Genomic DNA, 19,411 nt, shown 5'->3' on the forward strand with positions numbered 1-19,411 from the left:
CATAATCGTGCAAATAGATTCAATTTTCGCAATCACTGGAAAAAATCTCAAAGAATTTTCGATATTTTCACCACGAAATAAAACTCACCACGATTTAAAAGAGTTTCTATCGTATTTGATATGACGATTGTAAATAAGAAAGCTCGCGTTTTTCCCCGAATAAAACGTATATCTACTCTTTGTTTCACTTTGAGTAACAATAAAGCCGATGCGAATCAGGGAAGTGAAGTGGAAAATATTTCAACGATCTTTCATACTCGCGTTGACAAGCGAAACGCGATTCTCGGGCTTGCTTTTTGGGTCAATGGGGAATTCTAGTTCGGTAAGATCCGCGTAAAGTAAAGTTGCAACTCCTGAGAGGCACGAAAATAACGAGAGCATGGTTGAATCTCGATTGCCGGAATCGCCAATTTGCAAGATGAGAAAAGATGCTGCGGAAACATTATCTTTGTGAGAATAAACGTGCACTCGCGCTTTGTTGGCATCTTGCCAACGGCTGTGCTTTGCGTCATGTCAAATTTATTGGTTTTCGATGGCTGTAAAACGGCGACTACGGTAACGTGACTTATTAAAGTTCGCTATTGACTTATTAATAACAAAACGGTTGCTCCAAAAATCCGATAATGCAACTTTAACAGTTTAGTTTAGTCGAGCAGTGTTTTAATTAATTTTGTTCGAGATTAGAGGTGTGTAGAAGTAAATGTAATGATTGACAATCTCATTAAATATCATTTTGTCAAAATATAGTATCCAATAACTCTTATCTAGAAATTAATAGTTTTATTTTATATAGATTGATTAGCGTTAGGTATATTATTTTTACGAATGAACAAATATGAAATTTTAAATTGCGGAGAAAGATACACGAAGTTATTAAGCGTGTGATGAAAAAAGCTCTGGTTTTTACCGCAAACATTGACGCCAACCATTATTCAACAATCAACGTGGTTTGACTGATTTTTCTTTCTTCTTTTTTTTTTCTTTTTTTTCACCGACGATCATTTTCACACGGCCGGTTGATTTATGCGGTGGCTGACATTTTAATTAAACTGTGGAAACGTTATTTTTTGGACTGACGAAAATTGCGTGTTAATAAAATCTTGCGTACGTTTGTGATATCATAATATCAATTATTCATTTCATCTACTGAATTTCTTTTCAACTAAATTGTTTCGATAGTTCTCTATAGTCATAGAAAAATTTTTGAACGACAAACTTCTCGAATATCATTCTACGAGTAAGATATCTGAAAGATGCAAGTCAGCGTATTACTTCGTCACAAGAATCTATCGGAAATGATATTGCGTTATCGACGTATTCCCTTTTACTACTAAATCCGTTTCATTTGCTGAAAGATTCTCGGAAAACAAGCGATCGAGAGGGTTGAGGGCGCAAAGTCGTTATTTCAGGATCGAGGAAGATTTAAACGAACAAGGCAACGGATTAAAATTATATACCGCCATTTTTATATAATATCTCACGTACATGTTCACGCTGTAAGTTTGCAAGATTACATAAAAAACTTCCACTTCTTATATCGTCACAATAGGGACAGAAGAAGCGTCATAGTAAAACATTGTAAGAAAGTTTCCCTTATACAATCTTTAGGAATCTCTCTCTTTTTTGCGTGTTAAAAATAGATTTTTTATTTTTTATTTTCATGTTTTAAATTAAATTATTTCTCTATAATAGCATAATATCATGTGTGTCTCGAAAGAGAATTACAAATATAATTATATATACAACGAATATAAAAATATCTTGTTCCGATATTAAAGTATTGATTTTATATTTTGTACGTGTATGAGATATTTAAAATAATTATTATAATCATTCTTTTTCAAATATACAATAGATATAGCGAGAACATAAAGTCTCCCTTTATTTTCGATAATAACAAACTAATTATAATCGAACGTGTATATCTGAATGACAGAATTATTTATCAATTTACATTTGTCATATTATGCAATGAATTTATGTGTTATTTAATGCAAAAATAGAATTAATTTTCGAATTACGTTTAAAAAAGAGATGCATTTATGCACAAACGCTTGTCGTTAGTTGTGAAATATTCCAACTATACTACAGACTCAACGTGACGATTTCGCCCCAACCTGTTACTCTCAGATGCACTTTAGAAACTTCTAAATTACAGGCAAATTAACGGCTGACATTGGACGAATTCGATCGCATTAAGAAGGGCGCAAAATACGCGGATGGGAAGGACCTAACTAATGTCGAACTCTCTGAGCTCAATCCCGTTTCTCGCCCGCTACGCGTGTAACTTAATTACGATCGTGTACTCGCGCCTGGTCGAGACTGACTAGAAACTGACGCGAAACAAATCTCCGTTCTAATCTAACAGCCGAGGCAACCTGTTACTTGGTGCACGAAACTCGCCAAGTTATATCAAACTGGCGGCACGAGATCCACCGCGGAAACCGCTGTGCATTATCCGTCGCTCATCATCTATCGCCTCGTTAATCGTCTCATCAGACAATTGCAGGCTATACACTTTACAACGATCGGTCGCTATCGTATGTACAACCGTGATTTACTACTGTCAACTTGATTTCTCGATTGGCGATTTGTCGCGAGACTTAAAGATTGACTAAAAATCTTTGCGATTGATAATCTTTTCAAACCGTATTAAATTCATATTCGTTCTTTTGTAAATGATGAATGTGTTGCAGGGAAAGCAATGGGACGGATTTCTTCATTTTTTAAAATCTTTTCAATTGGTTAAAAGAATTTTTATGAATTAAGAATAAGGATAAATTCCTATAAATTATGTAATTTTCATAATAATGTGCAAGATTTATGTGTTCATTATAATTATATGTACTATATAAGAGACTTAAATATTATTTTCTCCTTTTAAAATATATTATAAATTGAGAAAAAACTCTCTTTAATTGCAAATGTAACTGTTTGCAATTGACATTTTCCGATCACCATTCTTGAGCAATCTTCGCAATCTTCTATTTTTTTGGGGTTTAATCCAATCTGAACAACCTTACACTACTGCTATTCGACTGTAAGTCACATAATGACTTCACACCTGAATATCGATCACCAAACGTATTATATGCCTCGCCATTTTAATACAAACTATATACAATCTGGAATCCATATGGCGGATCTGTGATCAAACATATATGAATTTATCACGATTTATAATCAATTGACACGTTTGAAAGTAAACTTATAACCAAGAGTTTATATTTAAAACACTTTACGTACGTTACTTTCATAGATAGCTTCCTTAGACATATTTTCAGATATATCTTCACTGCAACCTGCACAAACAGCTGTTATTTAATTCCCAATGTTCCTAATACACTGCATAATATTTTGTTATACATTATTAATATTTGTATTTAAAAAAAATCGGTCGCCGAAGGCAGAGTATCCACAGTTAAATTTTATATACGAGCACCTTTGTTCGGCTCGATCACGATCATCGATCGCTTCTAGAAACGCTGCTATAACACCAACCTGTTACTTGTCGCCAGCGCGAGTTTCCAAGAGGGGGATAAGGGGCGCGTGTACGACCCCCTCGAGCGCGTACGACCCTTCGGCTCCCTTTCGCACGGATGCACGTGCTCTTCCAGTATTGTCCTGGCAGCGCGCCCACTTTTTTCTCCCGATAAGAACGCGGTTGGATACACGCGCCGGAAGCGGGACCGGGAGGAGAGACCGATGCCCTGAACGAGCGATATCACGCGAGTTCGAAGGAGGAAAAAGAAAAACCGGATTTATCACCGCGACACCCCAACCAACGAAGCGACCGTATCGTCGGGCAGGCAGCCCGGCTTGCACTGCCCGGGTCTACCGTTTCTCCCACCGAAGGACCGCCACCGCTACCTCGTTCCTCTCTCTTCAACCCCCGCCCCCTTGTCAGTGTACCGCGACAACCTCCCCTTCGCCTCTCGTCTATCTACCGCATCAGCCGCGTTCTACAGCGAGCGAACGAACGAACGAACGAACGAACGAACGCGTCCTCTTCCGAAAAAGCTCACCTCTCGCAACCCCACCTGACACCGCTTCGTCGACGACGTTCCCCTCCCCATCCCCCTATCCCCCTGGCCGTAGAGTTCGCTCAGCGAACAGCTCAGAGCGCAAGCTCGCGCCCCTTACTCCCAAGGGTTAGAGGCAAGAAGCCTTCTCGTCTCACGGCCGGCCGATGCAGGACGAAGGACGAGACCAAGACGTCGCATCGGGGGCGAGCGTGCGTCGTGTCGGTGCGTGTGTCGATCTCGACTACTGCGTACTCGTCGCGCGCGTTCGAAAAGAGAATCCCAACACGTTGCGATTTGACTCGGTAGTGAATGAGGATGATGTTGGATGAATGGGGAATCAGTATGCGAAAAGAGAGAAGTTGACACAGGGTAAAAGTGACGTGAGAGAGACACAGTAAAGGCAAAAGAAATCTCTTTGTATCTTTAAATTTAGATTGTCATTATAAAATTAATATTGCCATATCCAAATGTTTTTTCTTCACACGCAAAAATATTTTTACATGTGATGCTATTCATATATCTCAAAATTGTAGCAAATACTTGAGAGAAGATAAATATATATATATTGCATAATTTTATTACTTATATTGTTAGTTGTTAATTTTTTTCCCAATTGTTGTATCTTCCATTTATTAATGCAAAGTTTAATATGAATACAAGTCGACTTGTCACAACGAATCCGGCACGTACGTACTCGTGACTGGTTGCGCGATTTTAAGCAGTTAATCATGCGCAAATGTTCATTGAGGGATGAATAAATAGGCTTATGGATATAAATCTGCGTTATCACTTAATCCGAGGATCGCGAATATGAAACGATACGTAAACCATGATGCAGTGAATACACAAAGAGACGTGGCATGCATACGTAAAGGAGCGAATCAAAGTACACATCGCGAAATTTCGACACCAACGTTGCGTTGGTTGGCGCGCTTGAATCTCGTATGCAATATTATTGTCGAATATGCTCTATGCACGTCGCGTACGTGAACAAACAACATAGCTCCGTCGTCGACATGTTTAATCGCAAGCACTGGAAATCGAATTGCATCTTAATTTCATTCGCGATAAATTGTGACATGTCGCACGCGCGCCGTTATATGATTCGAGACGAAATAGCATAATTTTATTAAAAAATGCAGTTTATAAATATTTCTCTTCGAACGTAAATCTATCGTCTCGTCTAACAGTCATATGGGAAATTATGTATCCTGAAGAGCAAAGATTAATGTATATTAAGAAATCAGCTGATCGATCAAGCTTTGACATATTGAAAAGAGAACTCCTTCTTGGCATGAGTTTAATTTCCTCCAATTATTTTCAGCTTACTGTGTGTAATAATTTTATAAAAACTCAATAGCCTTCTTAAAGTTATGAAATTTTGTAAAATTTGTTTTTCGATAATTAATCTCGTCAAAGAAGAAATTCATAGTTGAGGTGAAACTCGGTATTCACCACGTGTGTTCGCGACACTCTCATTATTCCTCTGAAGACCGCAGGAATAAGTCCTGACGAGACGTCACAGCCAGCGTCACTACTACCTGATCGATTTCGCGCGCGCGGAGAGGAAGTTTCCTGGCGAAGGCTCAGGTCGAGCTCGTGCCTCGCCTGTATCCCTGCCCCTCCATTGTCCTGCAGCCCCCTCCGCTCCATTCTTGTCGGATGTGGACCGCTTGAAGGGAGTGAGGAGGATGGTGAGGAAATTTTGCGATGCGCAGGCGACATACCGCGCGCGTGTTTCAGGACACTCTGCTTATTATACGGTTGGGGGTGTCAGAGAAGAGAGAGAGTTCCGCCACACGAGGAGGTTTCGGGAGGGGGGTGGGGGTGGGGGTGGAAAGTGGGTGAACAGAGGAGGATGTCGAACAGTGTCGAACAGTGCGGAAAGTTCCGTGGTGGAGAGATTCAGGTGAGAGAGAGAGAGAGAGAAAGAGAGGTTGGAGAAACACGTCTTGTGATAGAAATAGACCTCCGACGATGATGCTCGTTATCCACCTAGAATAAAAAGTATAACAGGACTAAACTTTAGATTCTCTCGCCGTAATAATGAGGGGATATATGGCTTTTATTCTCTCGCGTTTCTCTGTAAAAAGATTTTTAACAGATTTTAAAGAAATTTTTTTTGCATTGAACTTTTTGCATTGAAATTCGGAGAATTTCATGAATTTGTATAATTTTTAATAAATATGTCGATTCTAGACAACATGTTTATGATAAATGTTATGAGAAACGTTTAATATTATTAATATTTAATATTAATGTTTAATATTGTAATAGAATATTATATTAATATTAATATGAATATTATATTGGTGTAATAAATTTGCATTGTTCAATATCATATTAAAAACATTGGGATTTTGAGTATTTAATATATTGAAAAAATATTGGTAATCTTTTTATTCGTGTGACATAAGCAGAAACTGTACGAGTGAAGCTTTTTTCATATTTCGAGATTTTCGAAATATCAACTTAAAGCTCAGGATAAAACTTGAAACATCGGGAAATAACAACGGCTTTACTTTTGCTTCCGTGGATTTTATCCTGGAAAGAGTTCCCGCTGACTCTGCGGGTTCTGGATATCTACTGTTGCAATAATTGGGGAGAAATTGTGTTTTTAACAATTTACAATTTACATTAACAACAGCGGAATGCAAGGCCATGTCGAGGAATCCTCTTTCATTTCTCGGTGCAACTTACTGAAAAGAATCCGTATTGCGCTTTGACCGTTGATTGTTGCATGAATTCTGGCACCATCATTAAATTCTTACGATGCGAGAATGTCTTTGAAGCGCTATGAAATGCACTGGCATTATTCAAGCCGCGAATCTTGCTGGGAAAGTTAAAGTGGAAACGCAAACACGTCGACTTACTTGTCTTACGAAATATATTTTACGTTTCTCGTCCACGTGCTCTTGTTAATCTCAAAGGAGTAAAGAATCGTTTGAAAAGTTTGCTTTGTAAGATGTCGAGCTAAAGAATCACTTTATATTCTACTTAAATTAATATTTCTGCTTGCAATTAAAGATTACATCCAATTAGCCCGATTACAAAGAATACAAGTTAAAATATATATATAATAATTTTCGTTATAAAATGTTTCCAAACTCTTTCGAGTAAATAAGAATTCCTAAAAACAACAAATGTCTTTCCATATGAAATATAAAAATATCTTAAATAAATAGTTTTTATTCTTTTGTGCATTTCAATTTTGCCCACAAAAATATCATATTAACGGAGAATATTAATCATTGTTCGTGATATATAATGTATCGTACACTTTCTTCAGCGTCACGGAATTACAATAAACTCCTTCAATAACGGTTCTGAATTAATCCTTTGTGCAACGGGACTTACGCGAAACACACATAAAGGGACAGTTTCGTATTCGAATGTGCGGTGCGCTTTGTGAGCTTTGTGTCGAAGGGACGAAGCGCGCTCGCGCGATGCAGCAGATCTTACAATTGTATCAGAAACACCCAACTATGTGCATTAATATACTCAAGACAATTAGCGATATACGTCATGGAACGAAAATGGAACATCGATATTCCGATATTTCTTCGATATTTCACGCTTTATTCCAAATAACCGACGAACAAACGAACGATCCACGATGCCGCGGTTGTAGACGATCGCGAGTCATTCATACACATCGTCTGGTTAATTAGAAAAAAAAAACAAAAAAAAAAAAAACAAAAAGTTCGGTCTACTCCCGTTTCATTTCTCCTTTCGCTGACTTGTGGCAGAAACAATTTTCCCGCTCGCCAAACTTTTTCCATTAATCCGATGCCACCGATGGCACACACTCGTTTCATCGGTCAAGAGTAAGTACGATTTCATTCGCCGATTTAATAAAAAAACCTCGATGTTGGTCCAACTTCCAAGGTCGTATTATTCAACAAGAAACGAATTAAATTCTTGGAAATTTTTTACTCTCAATAGTGATTATAACCATCTATTATCCTTTTTTCCAAAGAAAGTAGTAAAGCTCCTGTAACTGTTACTGAAAAAAGAAAATTCTCTAATACGGAGATTAAAATGCGATTTATGTCTTATGAAAACATGGTAATAAAATATTTTTTACTAAAATATAATCTACACATCATATTTTTAACGCACTAGATGGTAATCTACATGAAAATAGTATGAGATTATATGAGAAAGTATATATGTATTATGTATGTGTGTGTGTGTGTGTGTGTGTGTGTGTGCGTGCGTGAGCTTTCAAAAATTTAATCAAAAATTCGGTCTGCTACATTCCTTTAATCTTTATCGTGCAAGCACAAAACTTGCATGTGTGTTCCTACATGTATATGCATGCGATAAATTTTCAGAAATAGTATATTTGCATTTGCGCGAAAATTTAGGTGCGAGATATAATTATTATATTTTATTACTGCACCAATTATAATTAATCTCGTCGATTTTACACGAGCGCAACCTTTCTGCCAACGTTTATTTCGAGCGAATATATATCCGAGCGAATAGAATTTTGTAGTCAAATATTATTTCCGACTGTCTCCGCGCTCGTAACTATTTTACTTCCATGGTTTCATAATTATATCAGTATATGAATATTATCTCGTAACGCCATTTCAGTTCAGTCGCATATGCAAATTCACCCAAGCGCTGCGAAATGTCACATTCGGCGAGAGCCTCAAATTTTAAAGGTTACATATACAAAAAAAAAAAATTTACGGTATATATATATATATATATATATATATAAATTTGCATACACATTTTCCGCGCAAAAAATTCTAATCTTTTCTAATCTTTTTTTTTTTTTTTTTTTTTATCTAACAATGCAAATGTTCCATCAAGTCTCGGCACTCATTTCTTCAAGCACGCGCTGATGACAATATTAAGAAAAAGAATAACGTGTATAAATACGACACGCGTTATTAATAAATGAAGAGCTACTGGGCGGAGAGGGAGGTGGGTGGGGGGAGGTGCAGCTTTGCACTGATTATCAGGCAATTTCGAGCGCAGAGATAATAGCGCGATGTACGTGCCTCCGCACACGAGGGTGCACGAAGTGATTCAATTTCCCGTAGAGCCTGCGGTGTACGTTGTAGTTGGAAAAAGGAGTATCGGAGGATGTGTGCTGCCTGCGTCATCCTCCCCCGTGTAACGCGTCGTTCATTACGGATGCAGGCTCGCATCCACTGGAATCCTGCGCGATAATCCGTGGCTGGATTATCGCGAAAATTGAAGTAACTATGCGATTACGCGGGACCTACTCACGCACCCTCTTTCTCTCTCTCTCTCTCTCTCTCTCTCTCTCTCTCTCTCTCTCTCTCTCTCTCTCTCATCTTTCTTTCTCTGTCTCTCTATTAAACGTTAATAGCGGCACCGAACGTTCGCGCATCTTTCGTGCAGCTTCCTTTTCCGGCAGCCGCGAAGAACATTTCTCCTTGTGTCTCAGGAGATGAGAAATTAAGAGGGCGGAAAGCGGCGGCGCAGCGAGTAATGAAGAAATCCTACGCCTACGCAATAGCAAATCTATTCCGCACTTCGTGTTGGAGTATCATTGAATTAACATGCGCTCTACGGTATATTAGGAATATTTGAATCGGCCGTAATTTTGGAAACGCAAGCTCATTAATTTCGTAAATCGAAATGTTCAATTATAGACTAAGCTACACTCGAAATAGCAGTCGTTACTTTCAAGCCAAGCTGAGGATATTTCATTTAAATTACGCTGTAAATCTTCTTTTTTCATTAAAATTTATATTTTTATTTCCTGGAAGATTTATTAAAACGTTTGGGGAAATCTATTAAAACAAATGTAACTGTATTAAACAAACTGCATAACGAATGAACATGTCGTCTGATTATTATATTTAAAATCAGAAAAAAAATTTTTAGCTCGCCATTCTCATGTTTTTGGCGATGAGATATAGTTTTTTAGATACGTCATGAGATATGAGCGATGATGAAGCAATTGCATCGCAAATTGCAGTTGAAGTAACTTTACGACCTGTAGCACGCGTGACGCGTTGAAAACCATTATTTATACAATATACCGCCAACATCTGTCAGTCGGTTAGTTCAACTAGCACACGCTCGTTTACATTGCAAACAGCGTCTTGCACTGATCACCTTGACTCTTCTGCACTCACCTTGACAAAGTTTTGCGCAAACTCATACCTCTCTTTCTCTCTCCTTCTCTGCTTTCCTCCTTGATTCTTCTTGATATTTTTCATACTTCTCTTTCTTTAATCTTCAAAGTTATATCGCTTTTCAACAATCGACAATTAGTTATATATTGCGTGATTTATTGTTTAATCTCTACTGATTTTTCTTTATTAACAGCAAATGAGATAAGATTTCCGAAGAAAATATATCCGAATATATTCCTAATATCTCCAAATAAAAATATTTCAATTTGTCTTTACAAGTCACATTTCTAAGCTCTGCAAACAACGAAACATTCATATGTATAACGACAAAATATAATTACGAATTTCTCTATACATACGTATGTAACTTCTCTTGGCAGTGTAAGCAATTACGCATTATACCGCAACAAAGACTGATTGAGTGTCTCATGAGCAATCTCGGAAAATCTCTTTAATACTTTCATAAATTATTTTAGTAGACAAGTCAGATACAACTCGGCGTACGAATTTTCAATATCCTTGTGTTTGATATAATTTATTAATGCAAAATAAAATTCGTGACTCTCAAAATACTTTTTATTTCGTTTTCTTTCTTTTTTTTTTTTCAATTACTACCGTTGTAATATAAAGGTATAGTCAGGAATATTTATTTTTACACATATAATATTCCTTTTGAGTTCTATGACATAAAAATATATAATTAATAAAGTTTATGAAAAAAATATGTTACAGAAGTCAAATTTCTTTTTTTCTTTTTAAACAATCTTTTTTAATAAAATCTTCCAAACTAGGTCATACGGCTTATTGACTATGGAGCTATTCATGGACGCGACAAAAAATTGCAGAAAACCGAGAACGGACACTCTTACGTCCTTCGAAACACGTGTCATTCAATTCTAATGTCGATTGAACCGGCGCGCAAAGTTCTCCGAGACAACGACTCGATTTCTAAAACGAGTTAAGAATAACTTCCACGTTAATAAGTAAAGCACGAAAACTTCTCCGCGCACAGAAGTGGTTCGCGTGATTGTCTCTATCCATGTTCTTATCGAGGAAAAGCTAGAGGACTTCCGGGCGAGCGGTAATGGAGATCGATTTGACGTAAGCGACACGTGTATAGAAAAATCATTAACGTTAATTGTGATTAAAAGAAAGATTAGTAATAATTATTAATGATCATATTGTTAATGATCTCTGCGAAAGTATACGCAATTGAAAGACGTTTTGCACGTTTTTTTTATTTTTTATTTTAGATCTTTTTAGCCCATTTATTTTCTTCATATTTATTTTCTTCAAAACACAAAGATTATAATTAGTATTTTATTATTATAAGATATGAAACAATTTAGAAGCAACTTTATAAAGTAAGTTTCGAGACTTTATTAACGTCTAAAATTATTTGTTTTATTAGTTTTCTTTTTTTATGTATTGTCTTTTGGATTCTCTGTCGCCTTTAATTAGATGATATTTCCTAAAAATCATAACAGTGCTAATTTATGATTTACATTGATCTTTTTGAATAATTTATCCATTGAGTGACCTAATGGTGTCGAGTGCGACTACATTTGTCGGAATAAGATTAGAATTTGATGATTATCAATCATAAACTTAGCATACAGTTGACGCGTATCTATTTTAAGAGTCTCGTTTAGATTTCGCGTATATATAGTATCATACATTGTTTAAAGATAAGCTAATTTATATATGTATGTGCGTTATTAACATATTCGTAAATGCCAATGAGAAACACGACAGTGATTAAACCATCACTACTGACGTAATTAGTATTATAATTATATGTGATAAATGAATAAGTAGTTAGACTGGTTCCCATTTTAATTAATGAAATCCTCCCTCTCTCTCTCTCTCTCTTTTGTATTAAACAATAATTTTTTTTTTTAATATAATAAGTAAATATTTATTCTTAGTTCTCATTCGCTGTTTAATTAACTCGCCGACTATTTCATCTTGAAACGTTGGCTTTTGATGTGGAAATCAAGCTTGTAGCTATGATAACGAGAATCTATAAAGATTCGAATTATGAAAAAAACACAAAGAGATGAACTGTGCGCGACAATTGCTATAATCTATAGAGCTTTCCTCATGATTTCGTTCACGATTCCGTGACGCAGGCACGTTTCGTCATCGTCGTCGAAACCCATGTCTCACAATATCATCGCATTATCATAGATATTGGCCGAGGGTTTTAGCTTCAGGGCTCCGGTACGCGTTAACGGTTCTCATAAATAAAAAATATCGTTCCGCGGCATGAAATTCGCCGCCGATGGCATCTTCGCCAGGAGTATCCCGCCTTCTCTTCAGCCGAGAAGTCTCGTTTCTCATTCTTCCCGTCCTTTCGAAATACGTGAATTCTTCCACTTTATGCTCGATACGACCGTGGTACCACTTATAACGTTCTCTATATCGATGTTGCGAAGAAACTGCTTTTTTCTTCGTCGATTTATTTTTTCTCTGTTATATTTATATTTTCCAAGTGCATACGATGTGGATGCGACGACTTTCAAACAAAAGTCTAAAGTTTTTCTTCAACATATGATTGGTATACACTGATAAGATTGTGCAAATGAAGTATTGAGAAAAAAAAGCGTATGTATAAGATTGTTAGCTTCATGGAAGATACGAAAATTTATAATTGTGCATTAAAATTTTGTATTATTTGTATTCGAAAGAAAACACGACGCATGTTCTTTTTTTCTAAAATTGCTATTCCTTTAATAAGATAAATTTTCAGCAACCGGATAGTGCATTCAAGGGAATATACATAATGCATTACTTTGTTATAAGCAAATATTAAAATAATAAGAAATTAATATTTTAATAATTGCTTGTATGTGTTATAATGCATAATAAATATATAAGAAAATTGATTTTGTATATTATTATAATATTATCAGTTACTGAAATATATTAACATCTTATGTAACAGCGTATCTAGCATGAAAATGGATTTCTTCTAGTGCTACAATCTCTATATTGGAAAACCATAGACTAAATTACAATATCTTCCAGTACATCGCGCTCAATAATCCTTTCGATTCTCTCTTGGTCGTTTTGGTAGTTTAAAAAGTCGATCTTTGTTATTGCGAAATCAAAGTAAAAAAGTGAGAGAGAGAGAGAGAGAGAGAGAGAGAGAGAGAGAGAGAGAGAGAGAGAGAGAAAGAGAAAGAGGAATTTGTAAAAGTACCTACTGTATATAATATTATATTATAGACGCAAGGTAAAATGAACCGTCTTCTCAGCTGTTGAAAATAATTTCGTAGAAAATTTGAGAAAGAAACGAATTTCTCGACGTTACTCGAAAAGTTTTCTACGAATCAAATTGAGTAATAATCAACTGAAAATGGAAAAATTGGATCAAAATTTCCAACTCTTTTTCTTTTTCAAAAGTGATGATATCTGAATAGAGCTTGCGAGCACTCTACTTAGCTTCGGCAAAACTTTCGCAATTCGATTCTACGGGTGGCGCAAACTTTGTCGTGAATCATTCTCCAAGTCAGTGTGGTGGACTAGACTAGTAATGGAAACCCGTTGCACTACACACATGGCAATATTTCATTTACCCTAATGGAATAGTGTGGGGTTTTGTATTATTCTCATGGCGATAATGTAAGTGTGTCCAGTGTGCGCACGTAATTGGGAATTTTGTATTATATTGATTACATGTATGCGTGCGTATATAGTAATTGCGGCGCAATTAATTATCCATTTAATAATTCAATTAATTATATGTGTTATTAATCAATTACTTATTTAATTAATGACATATTCTCATATCTCATCTGTCTCATTCAATAGAGTCGCTCGAACCACATTGTTCCTCATATCACGCAATTTTATCGTACAATTATTTTGAATTAATATAGTATCTTCCTAATAGAGCTATAATTTGTCGCATAAAATATTTCAGTCATAAGAACTAATTTATAATATACGACAAATTTTAACGACTGATTTAATTTGTGATATTGCGATAGATATCATAATAATTTGATTAACAAGAAAGCTTGTTTAATATACGTACATTTTTAAAATAATCTTTTCAAACTATTATAATGTTATAATTATTAATTTTGACAGGATATATAATTTTTACAGAATATAATTTTTCATCTACAATATATGTAACTTTTCTGCGAAGCTATGGAGAATAAGAACATTAAAATTTTTTTCATTATATCATATTTAATCTGATTCTTAGAAATACGGTAAAAGCAGAAAAAAATTAATGTTTGCACTAGTCTATCAGTTTTAAAGGAAGTTTGTAGAAATTTGTTGAAATAAAGTGCACGTGTACCATTCTCTGTAATGCAAACTTTGAAAAATAATAAATATTATTTGAAATCTTAAAAATTCTATTTAAATTCAAATATTTTGATGATCAATTTCAAAAAGTGAATCTATTAATAAACAGCTTCCTTTTTCTTATAATGGAAATAGAGCAACCGTTAATATACATATATATTGCAATACTCTCTCTCTCTCTAAAAAGGAAGCACGAGATGAATTATTAATGCATAAAAATTACTTAAAAATTTTAGTTTTGTATGCCAAAATGAAAGGAGCATTTTCCGTCTAAAGCCGAAATTTAATTTTCAACAACCAACTTTGTTACCGCGAAATCGATAATAGGTTGCTCTGTGCAAAGAAATATTCGTTGAATTATTAATACAGAAATCCTCATGCATACGCAAATCTTGTATTTTACGGGGTTGCGCTGTCGTAATTTCTAACGAAGGAACATAAGAAAAGCAATATATCTATCAACAAGAGAGAGAAGAACGGATCGCCTTTCACTTCATTTATTTAACGGAGAAAATCGAAATCAATGATTAAATTGATCGCACGATCGCACGATTATTTTTGTATTGTTGATGAATTTTATCGGTTATATAAATTCCCCGATTCTACTTAAGAGATTTAATCTTTATTCTCAATTGACCCGATCGATATGAAATAAAGAATAATCAAGAAACACATAACATGTGCGATCGAATAAAAATACTTGAAAATCAATTTTATCGATGAGTTTGTCTTCGAATAATTATGCGAAATTACGATATCTAATAATTGTTCGATATAGACAAGATTATATTTTCTATAAATTATAATTCAATTGTGAATATATATGTATAGTATATCATATCGAATATATTGCGTGTTACGACAAAATTGTGTTCGGATAATCCGGATGTTAATGATACGCCAATAATGAACATAGAAATCCGATAGAGAACTTGTTATAATTGAATCGTTGTCTCGAAACGTTGAACATCCTGAAAATGTTAATAGATATAACGTGTGTGTATGCTTTTATTGCAAATCCGTTAATCGATGCATTATTATTATGGCATCGCGCGCGGCATCACATTAAATAGGCAAGAATGGACAAGAAAATTTGCACTAATAGCTCGCGGTGTTGGTAATCATTAATTTCAAAATTAATTTCAAATCGCTATCAAATTATAATTATTATGCATATTCTGCGCAACGATTATAGATTATATTTTTGTGAATATGCGATTACCTGACTACTGTATCCATAAAGAATTAATTAAATAAAATGTTATCAAATAATTTTAAATTTAACAAATTTGTTTTTTTTTTTTTTCTCCAGGTTTTCTTTATTTTAGATGCATAAAATTGTATAAAAATAAAATGTAAATATATCAATTTGTTTTTCACTGTATTTTTATTGTGATTTATGATACAAACATATTTCTTTAAAGTGGTAAAGAGACATAATAATATCCGCATGATATTTAATAGAAAATATTTAAAGTTAATTTACTGAAATCCCCTGTGCCCTCGCCAAGATAGATAAAACAAAAAATATTGCATCGTATAAAAATTTAGTTAGGGAGATTATAACGTGCACATGACCGTACAGAAATACACACGCCGTTATTCTTGATAAAACTTTTTTAAGAGGTAACAGAATCTGCATATCTTTGGTAAAATTTAAGAGATGTATAAAACGTGCGGAAATGACATGGACGGGAGAGAGAGAGAGAGAGAGAGAGAGAGAGAGAGAGAGAGAGAGAGAGAGAGAGAGAGAGAGAGAGAGAGAGAGAGAGAGAGAGGAGGGAGGTATTTTATCATCGAATGTCACCCAAGGGGTGTTCGTAACTCTTCCGTCAAGATCACAAATCAGTCAAGAGCAGGCGGAACATCGTTTTATAAACTAAAGCCGGCACATTCATAAATCCATGAAAATGGAGATATTCGTGCCGTTTTCCAAGCGAACACGATACGTTCAACGGATGTAGATTGCGAGAGCTTAACGTATGTCGAAGCATTGATTTTTTCCTAACGCGAGAAAAATGCAATTCCACAAGTTCGGATAGCGAGCATGTACTTCTACCGAGCGTAAAAAAATCCGGACCTTACTAAGTTTTCACCAAAATTGTTACGCATACTTAATTAATTTATTTATGTACGCAAATTTTAAATTAATCTTTTATCTAACATTTTATTCCAGGTCACTGTCACGTGTGTATTTTTCAATTGGCGCAATTCTCTTTTATCTTTGAAAAATCACAATTTCATTACTTATAAAAATAATAGTTTACTCTAAACAGATAATGAATAGAAAGAGAGAGAGATTCAGAAGAGATTCAATTTTAATTGAAGTTCTAAAATAATTAACACTTTGATTACTCTTCAATTAACGTTTAATCCGAGGAATTGAAGACAAATGCGTATTCGAATACTTCCGTGAAATATGTCTATTTAATATATCGGCGAGCATAATCGTAACGTCAGTTGTCTCGCGGGGGAGTTTAGCGAGATCCAATTGAAAATTTATCCGAGCCATCTAATCCACTCGCGAACCGACTACCGATTGTACGTCGAATTTCAACGGCGGATCGCTCGCAATCTATCGAATTCCACGCGTGCACGTCGTTATTAACGTACCGAGTGAAGTACGTGAGAGCGCAACGCGCACGGGCTGTCAGGCTCCTCTCGAAAAGGAGCAGTCGATCGATCAACGACAACGACGACGAGCATATTACAGATACAGCTAGTGACAGTGAATAGACTATGTACTTTCCGCACAATAGTCCATTATATCGCAAGGGAATAGATTCTCTAAGCATCGTATCGCTAATCAAATCGATGTATCTTTAATTTCGATTATATCTCTAAAAGAAATGCCTGTATTTACACTTATATGAATATCTGCTTAAATAAATATTCGTGAATTATTCCCTCTTTTATGATTAAAAATTCTCGATTTTTTTCATTCTTTATAATAATAATTATTCTTGATTTAATGATTTTCCTATTTAATAATTTATTCATTGAGATAAGAAATACGACTTTTTAGATTTTTTCATGTTAAAGCTGTCATTAAATTATAACATTAATAGTTTTTAGTTTTTCTTCTCTCTTTTTAGATACAAAAAGATTCTATTTTTTAACTTCATATTTCCAATTTATAATCTCATTTTTTCTATGTAAAATTCGTTCTAATTATATATTCGCTTTATTATTCAGTTTATAAATTGATAATTTATAAGCTGCATATCTGACATAATGACAATGAAATAAGCATTTGAATAATGATAATAAAATAATAATGGTAATAAAATAAGCATTTAAAATAATACATACCTATTACTCTGTTTTAATAATATTTTAAAAATGCTAGAGAATACATAAAGTTTTACCTTGTTACTACTACTCCTACTTACTGTTAGAAGGTCTTCGCCGAGACATGTTAAAAACAAATCGATTGATGTTGATTCTTTACAATATATTCAATGAATCTGCTGCAAAATCGTTGCCAAACTCTGCGAACAACTTGCTTGCTAAAAATTTAATTAATATCAATTATTAAAATAATAAGCACATGTATGTGTATACACGTGATTAAGATTCTTAATTTTTTATATTTAAAAAAAATATCGTATATATATATAATATATCATTGGAAGAACTTTGATACACATCTCTTACAACATGACAATATACCTCAACGTTGAAATACATTAAAAATGCTAAAATAAATTACAAAAACAAATCAAATAGCAACATCAACGATCAATTTTTCGATATGTTATGCAAAGAGAATTCCAAGTTTTTCTCAGGGAAATTTTCAAGTTATCTGCAACTTTTTTCTGTTAATTCTTTCTAGTGATTTTATTAAATCAAATATTCCAAGATGCTCTAAGAGTAATTAAACAATATTGTTAGAATGTAATTTACATACGTACGATTGAAACTAAGTTCGCAGTTTGTTTTATTGATTTTATTCGAAATCGAATCAATATCGAGCCTAATGAGACCAACAGAGCTGTTTGAAATTATTTCGTTGCGTCACGTATTGTTTACATTCCTCGTCAGCAGATGGCAGCATTACATTGTGTAAAAGTTACGAGTAATCTCGCAATGTGTAGAAAAATATAAAACGAGCTACAAGCTTGTTTTTTAACCGTACGTATAAATTGCAGAATTTTAAGCTTATTATAAAATGTTCTTAGAGCACAGTATAATTAATATTTTTACATAATTATATATGGAGAATAATTGTTAGTATAAAGTTACATACGGAAATAACTTAACCTAAAAATCCTTTTCTTGGAAATTTTTTTTAAATAAAATTGATTTTGCTATGATTATTTAGAAAAAAAAACTAATTAATAATATCTGAGATCAATTTCTGAAATATATATTGCAAATTAATTTAAGTTAATAAACTTGAGTAAAATTTTGTAACAAAAATAATATAAAATTCTATAAAAATTCTTTTTTTCTGTCCAACAGATTTTGACCAATCTAGGATTCAATTGGCAAAAAGAGGAATCGATACCTTAATTTATCCAGGAACATTAATGTCAAGAAATGGGAGGAGCGGGTGAATGATTTAAATTAAACATTTTATATGGTAGGTTTTTTAGCATTAGTGTAAATTAATTATTTTGTCTACAGATAACCAACTTGAACAAAATCAAAATATGCCAAAAGTTGACTTGTTAAAAGATGCAGAGAAACTCAAATTTACAGATGTAGTTTACATGAAACGCCTAGAGTCGCAAAATCTGGAAAGAGCAAAGAGGGTACAAGGATATCGTAAATCTAATAATCGTTTGGCTTTTGCCTTAACCCTTGGAGTCATTGGGATTTATTCATACACAATATATTCGGTTAAACAAGAAAAATTCTTAGACGATTTTGAGGAGCCAGAAAAGATAATCGAGAAAGTTGCATGAAATAATTTGATTTGAATGAAAAAAC

At 34.3% G+C, this 19,411-nt stretch overlaps 2 protein-coding genes across 12 annotated transcripts in view; one reads left to right on the top strand and one right to left on the bottom strand.

The window, feature by feature from the left end:
* Fife (regulating synaptic membrane exocytosis protein fife) overlaps positions 1 to 4,086 on the bottom strand; it is a 150,420-nt gene extending 146,334 nt beyond the window's left edge. For 6 of the 9 annotated variants that reach the window (XR_012047184.1, XR_012047185.1, XM_072897571.1 and 3 more), the window contains exon 1: positions 3,502 to 4,085. The gene's annotated coding sequence lies outside the window, so the exon portion shown is untranslated. The other 3 variants (XM_072897568.1, XM_072897570.1, XM_072897567.1) reach the window with 3 other exon arrangements.
* LOC140668513 (cytochrome c oxidase assembly factor 3, mitochondrial-like) overlaps positions 1 to 19,391 on the top strand; it is a 136,976-nt gene extending 117,585 nt beyond the window's left edge. For 2 of the 3 annotated variants that reach the window (XM_072897577.1, XM_072897576.1), the window contains 2 exons: positions 18,941 to 19,031; positions 19,106 to 19,391. In XM_072897577.1, coding sequence (XP_072753678.1) covers positions 19,019 to 19,031; positions 19,106 to 19,386 — 294 coding nt within the window. In that variant the 5' untranslated portion in view covers positions 18,941 to 19,018 and the 3' untranslated portion in view covers positions 19,387 to 19,391. Of the gene's footprint in view, positions 1 to 18,500; positions 18,611 to 18,940; positions 19,032 to 19,105 lie in introns of those variants that run through there. The other variant, XM_072897575.1, reaches the window with a different exon arrangement.
* Positions 19,392 to 19,411: the final 20 nt, after the last annotated feature.

Source organism: Anoplolepis gracilipes, chromosome 8, assembly GCF_047496725.1.
Source record: "Anoplolepis gracilipes chromosome 8, ASM4749672v1, whole genome shotgun sequence".
In the NCBI taxonomy this organism is placed as follows: domain Eukaryota; kingdom Metazoa; phylum Arthropoda; class Insecta; order Hymenoptera; family Formicidae; genus Anoplolepis; species Anoplolepis gracilipes.